Here is a 22,771-nt window from a genome sequence, read left to right as displayed (position 1 = left end):
ACCCCTAGCTAGAAATTGACAACACATGCATTGTACGTGTACTGGTTATTTAAAGAAAAAGAATGTCAAAAATGAAAGTGAAACTACGGTAAATCATTTGTTTACTAATTCGATGTACATAAAATCATTCTTATACGGTTAAAAACAATGAGAAACATCTATTTTTAATCCATAAAATAAAATGAAACAGACCTATAAAAATTCAAGTGCACGTGCTGGTTTAATCTATTCATATCTTTATTTATGTTTACATCGCTTATATGGTCGTCTGAGGTCAAATCAAGTTAATTAAATGGCGTCTGGACTAAAATACACACGAAACAAACCTATATATTATCTACCCCATGCTCTGTAAACTGTTTATTTTAGACTTTTGATAGTTTGGATAAATGTTTTACATTGCTATAATTCAAATATGAGAATTTGAGTCAAATCGGTGACCATGAATTTGACAGCTAGTGCCCCTTTAATAAGAAATAGATACAATAAGATTTAAAATACTTTAACTTTTATTTTTGTGAAATAGGAATGCAGATATTACTTTATTTTGATACAAATTATTAACCGCCATATTTTTTCAGTACTTTTTGTACATCAGGATTGTCTGTTCTTCGTAAAATATGCTTTCTTTAAGGAAAAAGATACTAAATTTTCGTACGCGTCTTAAAATGCAAATATTTCTTCATTTTACTGAAATTATTGACCGCCATTGAATTTTTGCACTTTTTATAATTTAAAGTAGGTTGTTTTTCATAGAAATAAAGGAAGGTAAAAAAAATCATACTAAAATTTGTTTTTAATTGTTCAAAATTACCAAAACTATTCTTGATTTTATTAAAAATGATACAATTTTATTTGAAATCAGTTATTTTTAACATCTTGAGACAAGTCTTTTAATTAGAATTGAGATATAATGAGAATTAAAATACTTAAACTTCTATTTTTGTGGAATAAGAATGCAGATATTACTTTATTTTGATACAAATTATTAACCGCCCTATGATTTCAGAACTTTTTGTACATCAGGATTGTCTGTTGTTCATAATATTTGCTTTCTTCAAGGAAAAAGATATTAAATTTTTGTACGCGTTGCCTAAAATGCTAAAATTTCTTCTTATATTTGAAAATATTGTAACTTCAACTGCAATGAGTTGGTTTAAATACATTTCATATGTAGGTACTTTGTACAAAATGGAAATATTCAAGAATAAATCTGCTTAAAGTTTAGTTTTTGTTGAACAAACACGAAATTATTCTTCATTTTCATGGAATATATTGAGCGCCTTTGGATTTTTGTACTTTTTATTGTTTAAGAATGGTTATTTTTTAATAAGGCAAAACAGACTATCAGTAAAATATAATGTTGTTTGCATTGTTCAAAATATTTCATATTTCTTGTTTAAAAAAACAGCATTTTTGGTAATTTGTTGTTTCGATTATGACAAGAATATATAAAGTCCGTGATTGTGATAAAATACATTTACAGAATTTTATGATGATAAGGATACAAAAATTTAAAATATTGAAAATAATAGACTAAAACTTTCAATAACTGATCCTTTCATTTCGTTTTCCCAAGTATTTTTCGAAAATATTTAAATTTAGATTTTATCTGTACATTTATTTTCATTCAATTCATAAAACTTTGTTAAATAATTAATAAAGAATGTATCAGTTGTACTTGAACGTTCGCATTTCACGGGTCGCCATTTTAATTAAATTAAACGAAACTAAGATTCCGTAATTTGTATTAGTTTGTCATGTGACGTATTAAAGTTCAATCCATCAGCAAGGTCGATCTGTACTATCCGTCCGATCAGTCCGATCAGTCAATTACTTTTACTATAAGTCTAACTGATTGCTGACGCGAGTTTGATGCGAACTTGACTGATCGGTGACTGATCGATGACCACTGATTGATCGCTAAAACAGTAACGTCTATGGTTGCAAGTACTGTACTATCGTTCACTAAACCATCGTCATTTGGTCTTGACGGACCAGCAATAGGTTGTTATTTAGGTTGGATTGGTCAGTCCGACATATCTCTACTGGATAATGATTCTCAACTATCAGATCTCCTACTGCCTCTACCTCTATCCCTACCACCACGCCCACAAGTTTTGGCAGATTTTGGTTGCATGACTGTGTTATTTTCGAGAAACTCTAAGTATCAGTCAGAAATAGGAGGAATGGAACAGTTTTAATATGGAACACAAAATTGACGTTATTGCTGAGAGGGTAGTAAGATCGCGGTATGAACGTGGTATGGTCATGGTAAGAGCATGCAATAGACATTACAACTATAAAAAAAAAGCAGGAGACAATTTTTCATCCTACCCCCCCCCCCCCCCTAAAAATCAAATCGTAGCTCCCTAGTTCAGGGCTGGAGGAGTGAAGTCTATCAGTTTTATTTACAATGAAATTCCTCTTTTTAAAATTAACCACTCACCTGAAAGTCTATATCATCACCCTGTGCCAAACCATCTCCAAGGTAACTCAGGGCGGGAGGAGTTAAGTCCACAACATATGTATCAGTCTCATTAACAATGGAATTTAAAGCTCCGTTTGTTGTTTTCAGTTCTATCTTAATTCTATCTCTGTGTGCCAAGTGGAAATTAAGCCATCTAGCACTGTTGGAATCTTTACTGAACATCACCCATTCTCTAATCACCAAGAAGTCGTTAGACATGTTTCTGAAAGAAAGTTTTTACTTGAACATCACTTTTCTTTAGTAATCTTTTACATTATAAAATCAACAAATAACAGAACATTCATGCAGTTCAAATATATAAAATGGCCAGAGTTCATAAGCGAAAATATGACATTCTCAAATACTAAGTAAAATGAAGATTCCAGCAAAACATTGTGGTAAAGAATGTTCAATGAAATTGGAAGATTAGACAAACTTGACAACACATATATACTTACTGAGCACTGGACACTTGTACATCATACTGTTTAATGCTTGACTCTGGGTCATAATAATCCTTCCATTGGGCCTCCACCTTAGCCTGACTTGATGTGAAGTCTAAATCACCAAAATTATCCTGCAATCCATCAACCACTTTCCCAGATACTGGTGCCGATAAATCAACCAGAACTAGTAATATCAATATTGAACATGAATTAAAAGCACTTTTTGTGCTCCTCTTTTTTGTTTGTCTGAAATTGTTACATAGAATTTTCAATACACTGAATGATATTCATGATCATGGCATTCTGAAATGTAGAAAGCTGGTTTTTTTCATTTTTTTTTATTTAGCTATGTTTCATTCAATTGTGGGTGGGTAACACAAATTCTTACAAGCAATGCAAATGTCCATTACAGCAGTATGATGAAGAGAAAATTGCAGTTTGTTGGGTTTGGTTTTTTTTTCCAAAAAGGGGGGTTAACAAAATAACAGTATCCTTGCACAATTGAATCGTAGCAAGTCCATTTTTACCACTTTTGAAAAGAATACTATGAGATAACTCTTACAATAAAATGTCATCGACTAAAAATGGTAAGTTTCAAAAAGGCAATAAATGTGTGTTATTGACAGACATTAAATAACTGGACTTATATGGTGAGCATCATTATTATTTCACTACTCTCATTTCAGAACTTACATTGTCATATTGTTAATTACACTGAAGCAATTGGCTAAACTGTTTTACTAGTTGATCATTTTGTAGGGGTGAATACATTTTACAACTTTTTAAAAAATTTCAGCATTTGATAGACTAATAGGTCAAAGACTTCTGAATATGCACTTTAAGTACCAGTACATTAGTAATTCAAATTACCTCCGTTTGAAATTGATGAACTATTTAATTGTCTGGCTCCTCCATTATACGCCCAGACTGTTGTATAGTAAGTATTGCCATGTTCAAGATAAGAACCTTGTTCGAGAAACACACAGGTCTTGTGATGCTTCCTGTCTATTTGTGTCAAGTTAGAAATGTCAGTGACATTTTCTAATGGTTCAGAACCCACACTGACCATGAAGAATGAAATTCCAGATTCAGGGTCAAAGAAACCTTGCCAGTTGGCACATATCTGTCAAAGAAAAAATGTAGGTAAAAGGAGTTTTATTCAAAAACAGTCAAACCTCCCTTAACGGTCACCTCGTTTCGGTGAAATACTGCCGTTTACAGTCACAGTAGACTTCTCTTGAGAGGTCACTTTTGATACTACCTGAGAGTGACTTCAAAATACAGGGTTGACTTAATGTAGAAAAAGCATTGAATTGACTTTTTTTTTAAACATAAATATGAACTTATTTCCTTTTTACTTGTCAGTTAAATTTAAATGTACCATGATCTTTTCGAACACTTGTTTGGGCGTAAAATCAATGTAAATATAGTGACTGTCTCTGTATTTTTCATCTTAGTTAACTGAGTTTGAACACATGATTGCTGCAGCAAGGATGGATCTTATCTTTACTTTATTTTTCTGGACACAATTTTTTTTTTTTACATTCAACAAGCACTATGTTGGTTTAGTTTTATGTTTAATACATACTTCATTGTTGAAAATTACTAGAGGCTCCCAAGAGCATGTGCCGCTAACCTGTTTCTATCGTGATTTTGGAAATCATGTTAAATATGGTTTAAATCTTAATAAATAATATTAGATACCCCAATAATGATTGAGACCAAATTTAGTTTAATTTGGCCCAGTAGTGAAATTAAAAGCAGGTCATTCCATTGTATTCTTACCAAACATGCTGAAGACCCATTACCATTATTTAATTTGGTTTTCAAGTTGTGATCATTTGAAATTAGTTTTGTTGACAATTTTCCAATCAAAATTTATAGTAAACCCATATATTCTATTTTTAGACATGGTGGCCATTTTGGTTCATGGACAGAGTCATTGGATACATTTTTCAAAACTAAAACTCTGAAGATGATTCAGACTTTGTTTGGGCTAATTTGGCTGAGTAGTTACAGAGAAGATTTCTGTAAATAAGTAAAAAATTTTCCAAAAAAATTGTGAAAAATTGACTTTAAAGGGGAATAACTCCTTATGGGGTCAATTGACAGTTTTGATCATGTTGCCTTATTTGTAGATTCTACTTTGCTGAACAATTTTGCTGTACAGTTTATATCTATATTCAAGATAATAACCACCAAGAATGTGTACATAGAACATGGATGCCCAACTAGCACTATCATTTTCTATGTTCAGTGGACCGTGAATTTGTGGTCAAAACTCCAATTTTGCATTAAAATTAGAACGATCATATCATAGGGAACATGTGTACTAAGTTTAAAATTGATTGGATAAAAACGAACGAATGGACGCGCAGACCAAAAAACATAATGCCCATAAATGATGCATAAAAACTGCAAAATTTTCTTAAAATTGCAAATTCAGGGGCAACAGCCCAACACCAGGTTGTCTGGTGCGTTTGTTATTATCAGGACAGATATGTGTTGACCAGCTGACCTTTTTATCTTTGTAAGATTTTCTATAAATGCTTTAGTATTAGAGATAATAGCCAAAAAATGCATTTCACCCCGAAGTTTTTTATCAGCCATGGCGGCCACCTTAGTTGATGTACAGGTCATAGGATAGTTTTTACACTAGATACATTTAGAATGATTTAGGCCAAGTTTGGTCTAATTTGGCCAAGTGCTTTCAGAGATGAAGATAGATTTGTGTATACTAATAGATTTCAAAATTTTACATTTTCTTTTGGCCATGTTGATTCAGAGAAGATTTTTGTACAAATTAAAAAGGGCCATATGAGCTAAAAACAACATACCTACCAAACTATTACAATTTGTATACTTCAATAAAGGCAACACACACATGACATACATTCTAGGTAATGCATTGAAATTAATATCAAAATAAAAAAAGAAGATGTGGTATGGTTTCATTGCCAAAGAGACAATTTTCCACCAGACAATACATACAATTCAATTAAAAGTAGGCAACTGCTGTGTTATTGTATGGACGTCATAGAAAAGCAAAAGCCACATTTTTTGTCTGAGGAATTAGTTTTCTGTGAAATTTTTTGCAAACAAATAATTCGTCTCAACTGTGATAAAACCATGTTGTATCTACTTTGAATTTGTAATTTATTTATTTTTTTATCGCCCATTGGTGATTTCTCCTTTAACATAGATATGTTAAAAAAATAGTGGTCAATATTTAAAAAAAATAGATGCAAAAATTAAATACCCTGCCTCCCTCATCAATTTTTTTTAGATGTCATTGTCTGAAACCATCACATTAATTTGACATGCCTCTTCGATTTTGAGAATCAATCTTTAAATAGGGTTTAAATATTATAGGTTAGTTTGTTTATAGAAGCAAACAATTATAGATAATTTACCTTGTCTGGAAACTTAGCGAAAGCAAGATCAACTCCATAAGTTTGTCCATCATAAACGTTGCCTGCAATTGGAGGGGTTGGGTCCACAATGATTGGCCGATCTGCTGCTCTAATTGTTCTAAGGTCCACTGTTATTAAAATTCAACTTCATAAAACTGAGTCATATTACAGGAAAAATTGCATTTTGGATTTGATACATGCATGAAATTTCTCACAATAATATTAAAATTTAATTTTTTTTTAACACTGTTTAGAGGATTGTTCATTTAAAAAATATATCGAAAAAAATGGGCATCCTCTTTTCAGAACAAGGTTTGTTTAAAAATTTTCATAACATGAGTATCTAGTCTCAAAATGGATTCAAACTGCTGTGTACATCCTTAATTAAAATAAGTAATGATGAAAACACAAGCCTAAAAATAGAATCTGATTACAGTATCTTTAAAATGAGCATCACTTACCATTATTAATAGCTTTAATTTTTACCCATATTGGTATACCAGCTGTTATGGACACAGTAAGCATAACAAAATGGCTGTAATCTTGACGTGTCCATGGAAGTTCATAACAGTCTCTTTGGGTTAGACCAAGGCAGCAATCATTATATAATATGCCTGATTGTGGATCACTGAAAAAATATAAACATATATAAAGATAACACAGAACAATCTTTTTTGACTAAACAAAGACCACAATCATTTTATAATATACTTGATCCGGGATCACTGCAAGCATAATGTTATATAAAGATTCATAACAGTCTCTTTAGAAAAGACCAAGCCAGCAATCATTATACAATAAACTGGATTCAAGATCAGTGATATATAAAGATTACTACATACTGACTTATATATATGTAAAGATAAAAACACAATAGTTAATTATGAATAGGCATACATGTATATATACTTACTCATATCTTATAGATAAATAAAGGTAACAGTAGTATACCGCTGTTCAAAACTCATAAATCTATGGACAAACAAGAATGTGTCCTCAGTACACGAATGCCCCACTCGCACTATCATTTTCTATGTTCAGTGGACCGTGAAATTGGGGTAAAATCTTTAATTTGGCATTAAAATTAGAAAGATCATATCATAGGGAACATGTGTACCAAGTTTGAACTTCATCAAAAACTACCTCGACCAAAAACTTTAACCTGAAGCGGGACAGACGGACGAACGAACGAACGAACGGACGGACGAACGAACGAACGGACGGACGGACGAACGGACGCACAGACCAGAAAACATAATTCCCCTCTACTATCGTAGGTGGGGCATAAAAACAAAATTGGGTTAACAAACTAAAACTGAGGGAAACGCATTAGATATTAGAGGAAAACATCGACACAACATTAAAATGTAACACACACAGCAACGGACTAAGCATTAGACAAAATCCGATGAGAATAACCAATATAACATCAAAACCAAATACATGAATTTGGGATAGAAAAGTACCGTGACACTTCTTATAGTAATGTGATATCACACTCAAATATAGGAGAAAACAAACGACACAACGGAAACACAACGTAAAAATGTTACACACACAGAAACGAACTACTATAATATAACAATGGCCATTTTCCTGACTTGGAACAGGACATTTTTAAAGATAAGCAATATTATCAAAATATGCATAATTAAAAATATATTATAGATTCTTAATTATGCATGGAGTAGTTTTATGTGGATTTTTTTCGTATAGATGAACCATAAATTCAACTGTCCAAGAAGTTAAATTCCTGATATGCTCGTATGGAGAACTTTTAAAAAGTTATCCACGACAACTGGATCAAGATTAATTCATATTATATACAGAAATTGTTCATATTTTAAGTCCTTATTATGAACTGAATGTATGAAAGAGTGGTTGTACATATGTATATTATGTATATAAAGGTCTGTGCTATTTTCATTTTCAGTAAATGGAAGACATATACATTCTAATGCAATTAGCTTGTAATGATAATTTTCATTGGACGTTGACAAATATTTTGAAGAATTAGATTCCACATTCTACCAGTAGGTAACTAAGAAAGCCATCATTTTGAATTGCGATTTTTTTGGGGTATGTAATTTCTCAAAAAATAAACAAGATAGTCACATTCTGAGCCTCAAAATCTTCTTTTTGTCTATATTGAAACCATTCTGAAGCGTACAAAAAGTAAAAATACGTTTAGTATTCATGTTTGACATCCAATGTATACATATGACGTCACATTGTTAAGATGCTAAAGACAATGCAACAGTTTCGCGGACTTTTTATTTATGGCATTTTTAAGCCAAAATATTAATTAAATGAAATTTATTTTGATATTTGGCATTAGAATGGAGATAACTGTATTGTATATAAAGCTCGGCCTTCGTAAAACTTGATTTTACTGTTGCAAATATCCTTTTACCTATCTCCGCTCCGCGTCGCTAGGTAAACTCAATTTGCGACTGTAAAATCTATGTTTTACTAATGCCGAGCTTAATATACAAAACTAAAACTACAATACAGTTATCTCCTAAGTAGCATATCTTTATCCTGGGATCCCAAGGATGACTGAGGTAAAGAAATATGGTTTTCTTCCGATCCGCAAAAATTCTTAATTGCCAAAGTGGGCATCTGTTTGGCTGTGCAAGATGTATAAGTACACAGCCACAACTGATCAGAATAGGTATGAAATCGCATGCCTCGTGAAGAGAGTTCCATATCCCCTGCACAACAAGAACCCTTGCTACAACTCTTTGAATTGGTAGCCTGTTGCAAGAGAGAACATTCCTATCCCTACCCATTAAACCCACATTTTCAGCTCTAGGCTTTTTAAATTTCTCTCTTTTTCCCCAGTCAATCAAGGTATAGAGCATATACCTATAGGCCAGTTAACGTTCCTGGATACGGTTTTTAGACAAATCTGTCATGTTAATTCCATCACCATGTGACAAAATGTATGCATCGTCATTTCCAACACTTGGTGAGCAAACGGTTGGAAAAAGTTTGATTTTACCCTGCACAAAATATTTGGGAAATTAAAATCTTATAAGATGGTCCCTATCCCTCAGTCATAAGGGAATCAAATTACGTACTGTCCTAATATTCCAGTTACACTTCAGTGATTCCTTATATTATCATATAAGCAACCAAATTTTTCCCCACAAAAAAAGAGGCCTGCCTTTTCATATTTACTTTTAAGTCTAAAAAAGGAAGACACACAACATTGCTTCAAGTTATGATTTTTATGCTTAATTTATTATTACTGCATGAAATCTAGAAATCTGAAATATAGAGGGTTCACATGAAAAGGTGGATTAAAATTGATTTTAGTCGTTTTCATCATAAAACAAAAATGCTTTGCTCAAACATGAAAATGAAAACTCTTGACCTATTATATTTCTACCACATATATATTTCAAATAATAAATGTCCTTATAATTATCTGTATTAATTCATTATTCAATAAACTGTTATCACAGAGATATGTCTCGCTTTTTTGTAATTTCGATAATGCAAATATTGAAATTGAAATACCGGTAGCAACACTTTAACATGTAAGTTTTGCAGAAATTCAAAGTCAATGAACCATGACTGAGGGTACATGGCTAAACAATCTCTTTGGAAATGAGATGAGCCAATGCTAATACCAAATACCATTGACTTATCATAAGTAGTTCCCTTTGAACAAACCTTAACACACACTCATACATGTCAACTAAGCAAAATTTTAAAGTAAAAAAAACATAACTGAGGGGGCTGGGTAAAATAATCTCCATGGTAATGAGATGTGCCAATTCTCATACAACTGCATACCAAATAGCATTGACCTACAACTAGTGGTTTCCCATAAACTGACCTAATCACAAACTAATTCATAAAAACTAAGCAAAAGTTTCAAAGTCGATAGACCATAACTGATGAGACGGGGCCAAATAATCTCCATGGTAATGAGATGTGCCCGTTTTTTTCGATATGCACAAATTTGATCCTTTTCTACAAAGGTCGGTCATAAATTATAAGGTTTATACGCAACTTCTGTTGTAAAATGTCACTTAGGCAAACGTGTAAGTAAAGGAAATTTTGATTCAGATACCTCTATTTCGTATATATGTGCATGTCTTATTTGACCAATAACTTGGTGAATATCCATTCTGAATTATGGAAAAAAAAGTAATCAATGCAAAAAGCGAGTAATTATATATATGAAATTCATGTTTATCAAAATGCCCACCATCAATGTGTCCACCAATACTTCAATATCTGAACCCAGTCTTCAGATGACAGTCTTTGTCATTTGTGATGAATACACCCTGTGTTATCAAACGACTGGACTATAACTTTTGTGTAAACTAGTTAAGTTTCACGTATTATCCTATGCGACACAAAATTTTCATACACAATTATCATACGCTATGAAAATACATTAGTTTTTGCATCTTTTTGTGTATTACCTGTGCTGTAGAAGAAATATTACAAAGTTATTAAGGTGGTACCTAACACTACAGGGAGATAACTCTGTAAAATCAGCTAAACGTTTTAATTACGTTGTGTTGTAAAAGGAATATTAAGCTTCTCAGTGAGAAAAATTGGTGTTTGTCAAACTGCTATATAAACAGTGTAATTTTTCTGATAAAACGGTCAGTTCAAAATTTTTGAAATTTTTATATTTTTGTTAATTACTTTGACAAAATTTTATGGAAATTAAACGAGCCAAATTAATTATAGCAAAAGTGTTGGGTACCACCTTAAGTGTGTTTGATTGGCAAATTGGAATGTTTGCAGAAAAAATGTATAGAGTCATGATTATCATGCAAATGCTTTGGGATCAAAGGTAAAACGTGAAAATTAAAACATCTTGTCCTATCATATTTTCTACCACATATACATTTCAAATAATAAATACTCCTTGTGTGTTTATTTCATAAAAAATAAATGGAGAATTGTCCTTAAGACACAGATGATGACTCGCTTGCATATTATGTAATTATAAAGGGACATACCTCAAGAACGGTTATAAAGTGATGCAACCCAAATTTAAACTTGAGTTCCATGGTAATAAGCATTGTGTATAAGTTTCCGTACATTTGTTTGCATGAGACAAACTTTAGAGAATTGAAACCATTTTCATACAGAAAGTAAAACAATTAATGCCCCCTCCTTTTCAGCGGGGGCATAAACATCCTTCTAGTCAAATGTTCATTAGGTTATTAAGCTCCAGTGTTTTCAGTATCCAGCTCCAGTGTTTTCGAAGTCTACAACTTTGATCCTTTTTTAGAAAGTCTGGTCAAAATTTATATGATATTTATGTTCAAGACGATACAAGTATTTGGACCATATACGTATACTCGTTTGATCCAGTACAAACTGACATACATGTTTTTGGATCATATGGGTTAAATATTAAACAAACATTTATCAAAATCGTTTTTATTAATTTAATAATTTTTATTATTACAATTAGATGAATAAAGTGCATAAGCGAACAATTGAAATTGAGTATTTGTTTAATTGTATGTCTGAATCCTAGTTTGGTACTCTCGACCAAGGTGACACTTGCTACCACAAAGAATGTCATATTTTTTTTTTACATTTACTTATTTTGTTCATGCATGTTCTTTTGCATTTGAATATTTTGTAAAGTTTCTAAATATTTTTAAATAAAATTGTTTTCCCATATTATGCTTACTTCCGATAAATTCAGTGAGCATAGTTCAATTTATGTATTACTGACATGCTGAACACAGGAGATAAACATATTAAATTGGCGCGACTTTTTTAAATAGTTTTAATATTAATGTGTATATAATAACTTCACCAACTTCTTAATATTAGGCAGACTGTAAGCGTACAGTCCGACCGCATGCGTATTTTGAAAAAGTACACATACGGTCCAGACCTTACATGGTCCAAATACTCATATGGTCTGGAACATATACATAGGTTCTGTTGTAAAATATTACTTAGGCAAATGTGTAAGTAAAGGAAATTTTGATTCAGAAACCTTTTAATTCGTAAATATGTGCATGTCTTATTTGACCACTTCCTGTGTCAATATCCAATTTAAATTAGGAAAAAAAGTATCAGTGCAAATAGCAAAAAATGATATATTGGAAATTCATGTTTTTCAAAATGGCCATCAATACTTCAATATCTGAAGTCCTCAGATGATAGTCCTTGTCATTTGTGATGAATATACCATGTGATATCAAATGACTGGACTATAATGGAATTATTTCTCCACAGCAATTGAAAGAATCATGGGCTCAACTAATAAAATGTAAATGTTAAAGGGAACACGGTTACAGAGGACGATGCAAAATGTGTGAAGGAGACAGCTATCGTGAGTTTTGACAAAACATGTAAAACTCATTCATTGTGTGATATTTTAACGTCAACTGAGAACATTTGAGAACATGATTTCCTTATGACCTTATAACAAATAAAAAGAACACTATAACACTTTTTTTAGATGGTAAACATTGTCAGTACCTATAATATACACTACAAGACCATCAATTATTATTTTGGTGAAATTGATACGAAATATATATATCAAACAAGGTCTTGGTATCTTTTGTGATTTTTTTCATAGTAGTGAGATGACCGCTCATGTCAAATTCAAGGTATACATATGTCTAAAAGTGACATGATTTTTCTTTAAATTAAACAATATGTGTATATATTCTAGATGCTTTAAAAAGAATCTATCATTGCAAGCAATTATAATAAAGCTGAAAGATATGTATAAATTATAGAGTATGATAGCTGTAAACAAGAATGTGTCCATAGTACACGGATGCCTCACTCGCACTATCATTTTCTATGTGCAGTGGACCGTGAAATTGGGGTCAAACTTATAATTTGGAAATATAATTACAAAGATCATATCATAGGGAACATGTGTACTAAGTTTCAAGTTGATGTAACTTTAACTTTATCAAAAACTACCTTGACCAAAAACTTTAACCTGAACTTTGCACTATCATTTTCTATGTTCAGTGGACCATGAAATTGGGGTCAAAACTATAATTTGGCATTAAAATTAGAATGATCATATCATGGGGAACATGTGTACTAAGTTTCAAGTTGATTGGACTTCAACTTTTTCAAAAACTACCTTGACCAAAAACTTTAACCTGAAGCGAACGGACGCACAGACGGACGGACGAACGAACGGAGGCACAGACCAGAAAACATAATGCCCCTCTACTATCGTAGGTGGGGCATAAAAATCAAAAGATAACCGAATTTGACAACGTATGGAATGTTTTTGAAAAACTTTTATTGAATACCAGTTAATGTCTTTTTTTGTTTGTTACAATTACTTATGACTGCTTTACATGTTATGTACTTGATCTGTGTTGATGGCTGTTAAGAAATAAATCTGTTTTTCTTTCATTGTTTTTTTAAATAGATAAGGCCGTAAGTTTTCTCATTGGAATTGTTTTAAATTTGTCATTTCGTGACCTTTTATAGCTGATTATGTGGTATGCGCTTTAGTCATTATTTAAGGTCTGAAGGCGTATCCGTGTCTCTGTCATTTGGTCTCTTGTGGAGAGTTGTCTTATTGGCATTTATACCATATCATTTTTTTTATATTTGGTCGATCATTCACACAGTTTATCAACTGATGAACTCGACGTTTTATCAGATACCGATTGTTTTTTCGACAATGTATTCGGATCAACTTCTTCTTGATGACGCATGCTGTTTGTAGACTTAATCAGAAAATATCTGAATGGGGTTAAGGTGTTACATTTACTTTTTGATTTACTAATTCCTTATTTTGAGTCATTTTATTTTAGATTATTTATGAAGGAATTAAAACGATGAAATCCCCATACAGTTCGGGCAGCTCTTCCAATCACACCTAGTAATTTATAGAGGAAACAAGGGAAGAATTAGATTTTGATGATGTCTATAATTTCACATATTGTTGTATTTTTATTTTTGCTTTCTTTTTGATATGTAGAAAATCCAATTTAGTTGAGACAGTAGATGATAGCTCTAGATGTTTGCATAGAGAAAATATTTGAGTTTTTAAAGATTATTTATTGGTTCAGTTTTATTGGTCTAAGACTATACAATTAGGGGAGATAGTTTTAGAAATACTAATTATTAACTAGAGGCTCTAAAAGAGCCTGTGTCGCCCAACTTGGTCAATGTGAATATTAGACAGAAGCAGATGGATTCATGACAAAATTGTTTTTTGGTGATAGTGATGTGTTTGTACATCTTACTTTACTGAACATTCTTGCTGCTTACAATTATCTCTATCTATAATGAACTTGGCCAAAAATTGACTATAAAGGACAATAACTCCATTTTGGTCATGTTGACTTATTTTTAGGTCTTACTTTGCTGTACAGTATTGCTGTTTACAGTTTATCTTTATCTTTAATAATATTCAAGATAATAACAAAAAAACAGAAAAAAATCGTTAAAATTACCAATTCAAGGGCAGCAACCCAACAACCGGTTGTCTGATCCATCTGAAAATTTTTTGGTTTTTGAGTTATAACCCCTATGTTCTATTTTTTGCTGTGGTGGCACATTATTTAAACTACATACCCCAAAGATGAGTGTGGCCAAGTTTGGATTAATTTGACCCAGTAGTTTCAGGAGAAGATTTTTGTGAAAGTTTACTAAGATTTACGAAAAATGGTTAAAAATTGACTATAAAGGGCAATAACTCCTAAAGGGATCAACTGACCATTTCGGTCATGTTGACTTATTTGTAAATCTTACTTTGCTGAACATTATTGTTGTTTACAGTTTATCTATATCTATTATAATATTCAATATGAAACCTGCATGACTGACATATAGATCATAAAATATTTCCCTACACCAAATTTAGTTGACCTATGACATATAGTATTAGATAAAAAGACCAACACTCAAAAACTTAACTTTGACCACTGAACCATGAAAATGAGGTCAAGGTCAGATGACATCTGCCCGCTAGACATGTACACCTTACAATCATTCCATACAACAAATATAGTAAACCTATTGCATAAAGTATGAGAAAAACAGACCAAAACACAAAACTATAACCACTGAACCATGAACATGAGGTCAAGGTCAGATGACACCTGCCAGTTGGACATGTACACCTTACAGTCCTTTTATACACCGAATATACTAGACCTATTGCTTATAGTATCTGAGATATGGACTTGACCACCAAAACTTAACCTTGTTCACTGATCCATGAAATGAGGTTGAGTTCAAGTGAAAACTGTCTGACGGGCATGAGGACCTTGCAAGGTACGCACATACCAAATATAGTTATCCTACTACTTATAATATGAGAGAACTTAACATTACAAAAAAATTTTACTTTTTTTTCAAGTAGTCACTGAACCATGAAAATGATGTCAAGGACATTGGACATGTGACTGACGGAAACTTCGTAACATGAAGCCTCCATATACAAAGTATGAAGCATCCAGGTCTTCTACCTTCTAAAATATAAAGCTAACACCGCCGCCGCCACCGCCCCCAGATCACTATCCCTACGTCGAGCTTTCTGCAACTAAAGTCGCAGGCTTGACAAAAAACCAGGGTATTTACCTGGTACCATTTTAATATATAATATAATTGTACATGTGGGTACAAATGATCTATTTAATATTAATACTAATTTATTTGAAAAATACATTTGTGATATTATACATGAATTGAGGATTTGTAATCCAGATTGTGTTATCATTTTATCTTCAATATTACCCAGGCCATGTGATTTTAATCACTCTGAATTGTTCATCATCAATTTTAACAATGTACTAAAACAGTTGGCTTCCTCTCCTACTTATATCAGACACAAATTCAAATTTACCAGTAAATTGCACAGTTCTTCATGGACACGTTAAATGAAACACGGATGTGCTGAGACCAATTAAAAGAATCTAAATATATAGAACGCATATCAGATTTCAAGAATATCCTTTTGATTGCATCTGATTGTGACATGTAGCGTGTTGAAATTCATATTTTTTTCTAATGTTTTGATAATATTGTGTGCATACATTTTTCTGATTCCGATATTCTTATATTTTGACGAATTTATAAGTTTTATTATAGATTTTTTTCTCGTCTGGTCTATTTAATCAAAGATAATGAATGACGCAGAAACAACAAAACTCAACAGTTATGGATACCATTTTCTCAAAGTGTAATACAGTTACGGATATCAGTCTTCACAGCTATCCGTATCTCCGCATTTTTATAATTTATAGAGGTTGCACTGTGAAAAACACCTTAGTACTTCAGATTCAAACTTAGTAATACGATACACGAAAATCTGAAGAATAATACAGGATTATTACAAAATTGACAAAAGAATATATTGACCAGAAACATCCTCCACTATCTTTGAATGTACATATCTGCAGTTACGGATATATCATGTACCCCATACTTAGTGTATATTTTATATTCCTGCTAGAAAATATTTTGATGAAAAATTCTCTGGTCAGAATCTTAATTTCCTGCTCATTTAAATATTCCTGGTAGAAAGCATAATATTCCTTCCTACCAAAAATTCCTGCTAATTTATATTTTTCGATTATTTTCTGGGCAGATTTTTTTTACATTCTGGCTAAACTGTGCACTCTTTCCTAGTAAGAACTCTAACATAGTTCCTGCTAGATTCTTTGCTAATTCTAGAGGAAATATTTCGTAGAGGTAATACTGGAAACAAGGTTTTAATACTTACGATGAGTTGTGTCTGTAGGTCAGGTTATATTGGAATTCATCATACTGAATGTTATACAGCTCATATATAATTGGAGGTGAATTGTCAACGATGTAAGGAGTTGTGTGGCAAACAGTTGTTGCTAAGGGACCTCCATATTTAACCCCATTTATAGCTCTGACTGTGATGAAATACTGGTCATCTGAAAATATAACAGTGCTTAATTAAACATGATACTATCATTCATTAATCTATTTTGTCTTGACCTACTCATATTTCTTAAATAAACAAACTTAAATCTAATGAAGAAATATTCACCTATATCTAATGAAGCAGTCAGTGAACCAAGTTCAACAAAAACATTTACACGACATATAAAGACCAATATTTATTTAATATTTTATTATTTATTATTTAGAAGGGGCAAACTATACAGACATGAATTAGTAAAAAACTATCCCAAACATTTTTTCACAGAAGTGAGCACATTTGGCGGATAGATGTCTTTTTGATAATCATTCCACATCTCATTTTTTTTACCATCTGTATGATGAAGATGTCAACATTTCACATGGCTTTAAGGTAGTAAGAAAAATGCGGTTTAACCATACAAACACATAACAAAATCATTATAATCCTGCTTATGGTATTGGTAGCAATTAACAAGAGGAGTACCAAACAAGCACCATAACCACTCCAGTGTTAGCATGATGCTCCAACACCTAAAATAAACATCCCTGGAACAACGAAGAAAAGAGGCAAGACTTAAACTCTATAAAATAGAAAAAATACAAAGTGGCAAAATATCAAAGGAAGAATGTCTAATACCACCAAAAAGACTAGAAACATACATGACAAATGCTTCCAACTACCATCGGCCTCCAGTGATTATCGCAAAAACTCATTCTTTCCAAGAACGATCCGGAATTGGAATGGTCTCCCTTCTGGGGTTGTATCAGCACCGTCAGTCAAGGCTTTTAAAGCCTCAATTACAAAGCTGCATTACTGTCATTATCTAATCACCTTTGAGGTATTTAAATATCATTTCCCGACCAGTATACAAAATTGTCAACACAATTTGTCCATTTAAATTGTACCATAGGTGTTGTTAGAGCTCGTCAACAGTGGTCATTTAAATACCCAGTAAAAAATCTTCACTATTCCTAAAAGGTAAAATTTAAATGACCGATAGCTAGCTTGCTTTCCTCATGTATCATGACCAATGTCCTGAATAGACTATTCTATTTAGATACAGGGCATTTTAAGCCATTTCTTTTTTGTCTCTAAATAGTCGAGATGGAAATTTCAATCAGTGAATTTAGTTTATAAAAAAAAGTAGATATATGTTTGCTTCATGTTGTTTTTAATGTGGGATGTATTTTAAGTTTCTGATTCCTGCCTGGTATGGAGTTAAAGTGTTTGTGAAATGGATTTTTTTGGATAGCCAATCTAATTGTGAATAATTCTACAAGATAGATTATGTGTGGCTTGGTGTTTTCTAATGGGATATAATTTCATGTTATATTACGATTCCTGAAATGGAATAGAAGTGATGCTAAGTTTCATTTAATATTCAGGATCTACTTCAATTGGAATTACTGTTAAAAGTTTATTTTCAATATATCAAAAAAGTACAAATGGCTTAGTGAATAGAAATTTCAGTGCTTTATTCTTCATTATGAAAGTGGGATTTACCAGCAATGATCTATTTGTGATTGTAAGCAAAATAAATAAATTTACAATAAATATCTTTATTAGAAAGAACAAATAGTGTATTAAATGTAAAATGTCCCATACCTAAATAGAATAGTCCATTCAGGACATTGAACACGAGGAAAGCAAGCTAGCTACATGTATCATTCATTTAAATTAGCTCTGTCAAAAACCAGGTAAATCTACAGGTAGTTAAATGACCACCTGTTGATAATAGCTCTCACAATACCTATTGTACAATTTAAATGGACAAATTGCATTGACAATTTTTAAACTGGTCATGCAATAGGTTATTCACTACCGCAAAGGTTATTGGATAGGCACAGCTAATTAAAATAATTTGGGGGAAGGGGGTGGTTCTGTATGCTTCAAACCCATGGTAGTATAATCCGCTTGTTGATTGTGGCCATTATCTGGCAGAAGCAGAAGAAGCAATCAATTTGATATAATCAATAATTAAAAGTGTAAAATCCTGAAAACCTGTAAAATATGGTGCTTCTATTGAAAATTGTCAAACCCTGTGCAAATCTGGAAACTGTACATAAGTTGCCGGGACTGGACTTGTCAAAGTACTGTGAGTGAACTGAGATTTTCAAATCCTGAACAAACCTCGGAACTGCTCATAAAGTGCTGGGAGTGAACATATCATGTCAATATGTGTCCAGTGAGATATATCAAACCTTTGCAGACCTTGTAGCTGCTCATATTTGCTGGGATAGGACTTATCATGGCACTATTCGTCTACTGAGATCTTTCAAAATCTATACATACCTGGGAGCTGCTCATAAGGTGCTGGTAATGGACTTATCATAGCACTATGTGTCCACTGTGAACTGTCATACAAATGAGAATGTGGATCATGATGTTCGTGGATTTTTTCTTCACAAATTTCAGTTCCAACAGCTATAGTGATAAATAAAATTCCAGTTTCCTTGTCATTAAATCCATCCCAGTTTGCTAAAATATCAAAACATAACCATTGATGCAAAAACAGTTGAATAATGAGCTTATGGTCATTGATGATACAGATGCTATAAATAATTTAAAAAAAACAGGATACTGATTAGCAATGAATCTAAAAATGCATTACACAGTAGTACATGCTCTACATGAAGCTTGATACCAAGTTTCAGAAAGTTCTGATTTATAGTTCATGATAAACAGACCATGACAATTTCATACATGGCTAATTATAATATATGTTGTGAAAGAATATATAAAAGTATTCTGTAAACCTGAATTTGATGACACATCACACAGTATAGTGGTATACAAATTTTTTTTGGAAAAATATGAATTGTATTTCCTAAGAAAAATGCAAAAGAAATTTCAATGGTAAAACAGAACAGCCTCTTCTTTTGAGCTTGTCATTAAACTCTTCAAAATAAAATTGTAAAAGTATAGAGCCCCGAGTCTCTACCCTGCTTCCTTCTGCCAGTGTAAAAGTGTAATGTTGACTGTAAAAAGTGAGTATTTTTTAAAGATGCTATTTCTTGATCTTGAAGTTTAGCTTCTGTCCAAGTTTCATCACATTCCATGAAAATATACAAATTTAAAGTGTAAAAAAATATCCCATCCCAGACTGTCTGTAAAAAGCAAGTCCATCAATCAGAAAGATACTGAAAAGTTTCATACAATTCCATAAACATGATAAAGGTTTGACAAATTAAGTGATGTTTAACAATCTTTAACCCCAATTTATACCTGCTTGTAAACTGTTTTATCAGTAAAATATCAAAAAATGAAAAAGAATATTTCAAAATTTGGTTCTGGATACTGTCTTTTGGTGATAAAAAAAGCTTCTGTATAAACTTCATAAAATTAAATGAAGGTTTGACAAAGTTATTGATGACCAAAAAAAATAACATTTGATCGAGACGGAATGTTAATTGTGAAATGTCCATTTATCAGTAAAATACAGAAAATGACAATAAAAATGTTCAATAGTTATCAAAGGTACCAGGATTATAATTTAGTACGCCAGATGCGCGTTTCGTCTACATAAGACTCATCAGTGACGCTCATATCAAAATATTTATAAAACCAAACAAGTACAAAGTTGAAGAGCATTGAGGATCTAAAATTCCAAAAAGTTGTGCCAAATACGGCTAAGGTAATCTATGCCTGGGATAAGAAAATCCTTAGGTTTTCGTAAAATTCAAAGTTTTGAAAACAGGAAATTTATAAAAATGAACATATTATTGATATTCATGTCAACACCTAAATGTTGACTACTGGGCTGGTGATACCCTCGGGGACGAAACGTCCACCAGCAGTGGCATCGACCAAAATTTTCTTTGGATACCAATCTATTAGTCATAAAAAAAGATGAAGGTTTTGACGAAATCATTGTCGAGTTTACTGAACCTTAAGTTGGACGATGCTGATGACGACCAGCCTGAGACAGAATCTATGTTCGCTTCTGCTTCATAAATGATACATAAATAAGTATTCTTAACTTTCATATAACCTCCTACCCTCATAAAATATGTGGAAAGATATTCCTTTAATATAATAATTCATCAACTGATTGTGACTAGCACTGACCCAGGTCAACTTGGAAATATTAAAATATAGAGTCAATTAATTAAGGACAATGACCCTAATGAGGAGTCAATTGCATACTTCCGTCACTTCATTTTTTGTCTAACTTATCAATTTTTTTGTTAATAGTATTACACTTCATATATATCGTAGATTCAAGTATATTGCAAAAACAAAATTGGTAAAAAAAATTATCATTTAGAGACAGTAACTCCTATAAGAAGTTGACCAACATAACAATCTGAGGATTTCGTGCTGACTTACTTGAAAGTCTTGTTCACCTTATCTTCATAGTATAGTTTTTAAGGAAGTTTGCTTCTCAGTTTCAAAGTAATTAACTTTTCAAAACACAAGTTTATATAGATAGGGGAGTAATAAAGGAATCCAAAAATCCAAAAAAAATATATAGGTCACCGTGCTTGTTTTCGAGATATAAGCCATTGAAATTTTGGCGGGAAAATATTCTCTCTTGACTTTTCATAGCTTTATCATTGACAGGTTTAAGTTCTCAAAAACTGTTAAAAAGTAATTAAAATTTTATAAGACTTTTACAGATGGCTTATCATTACAAATGTATACATGTAAAAGATTTATAAAAAGAAAAATTGGGGTCACCGGGCAAATTTTTTCAAGGCATTCAAATTGATAAAACCAGAGGATTCCGAAAATCTGACAAAAAATCTAAAACATGACAAGCCAACTTCTTTAAATACTTGGCAAACACTGCAAAATTTGGTAAATACATTTTTCTAATTCTTACACGATTTAGCCTTTTCTTGACTGGTTGATTAGTTTTATTTAATCAATGTGTGATTCTTTTAATCTCCAAATCTCATTTAATTTGATGTTTAACCACTTTCGATAGTTAAATTTGAAAGGTTATCTGTCTCGAGTGGATAAACACCGTGTCACACTTGATGCAGTAGTAGAATCTAAATATATATATAAAGACCTTTTAGTAAAACAACTTCAAAATGGGTTGTTCTATTTTTCAAAACTTTCAAAGACTGACAGTAGATCATTTTTATCCTGTGTGTGTTTCCAATTACTTGAGCTATTGACATATAGGGCAAATACTGATTTGTTTTATCCCATTGTTGAATTCTTATTTGTTTCGAAGTTGTACTATTAAAGAATTAAAGGTCCACCTTGTCCCTGAATGGTTGATGATAATGACAGTTGTCAATCATCTAGTATTGTATTATATAATTACCTAATCAAAACGTTTTAAAAAAAAGCCTTTCCATCAACACACCTTAATGACATACATTCTTGAATGAACTGCTCCAAAATATACCCATTTGTTTACAGTTTAAAAGTATATTATGTGCACATACATGAGAACTATAGGAAACTATATTTCAGTGTGAATACATTTAGGAATTAAGTAGCTAACCTGTCATGTTGTAAGGGAGGCCAACAAGTTCCAATCTTTCCAAAAAGTGGAACATAAAAACACTATGTCTGTTTGTTGTCACATTGTTCATTATAT

The 22,771-nt window shown here is 32.0% G+C and overlaps 1 protein-coding gene across 1 annotated transcript in view; it reads right to left on the bottom strand.

The window, feature by feature from the left end:
* LOC143056125 (uncharacterized) overlaps positions 1-22,771 on the bottom strand; it is a 240,686-nt gene that overhangs the window by 141,021 nt on the left and 76,894 nt on the right. Inside the window, exons 34-40 of the mRNA XM_076229211.1 lie at positions 19,507-19,692; positions 17,044-17,224; positions 6,791-6,957; positions 6,330-6,457; positions 3,787-4,039; positions 2,929-3,100; positions 2,450-2,693 (exon numbers count right to left, since the gene is read on the bottom strand). Coding sequence (XP_076085326.1) covers positions 2,450-2,693; positions 2,929-3,100; positions 3,787-4,039; positions 6,330-6,457; positions 6,791-6,957; positions 17,044-17,224; positions 19,507-19,692 — 1,331 coding nt within the window. The remainder of the gene's footprint in view (positions 1-2,449; positions 2,694-2,928; positions 3,101-3,786; positions 4,040-6,329; positions 6,458-6,790; positions 6,958-17,043; positions 17,225-19,506; positions 19,693-22,771) is intronic.

Source organism: Mytilus galloprovincialis, chromosome 13 (genome assembly GCF_965363235.1).
Source record: "Mytilus galloprovincialis chromosome 13, xbMytGall1.hap1.1, whole genome shotgun sequence".
NCBI lineage: Eukaryota > Metazoa > Mollusca > Bivalvia > Mytilida > Mytilidae > Mytilus > Mytilus galloprovincialis.
Note: the sequence above shows the minus strand (reverse complement) of the source record. Positions and strands in the feature narration are given on the sequence as shown.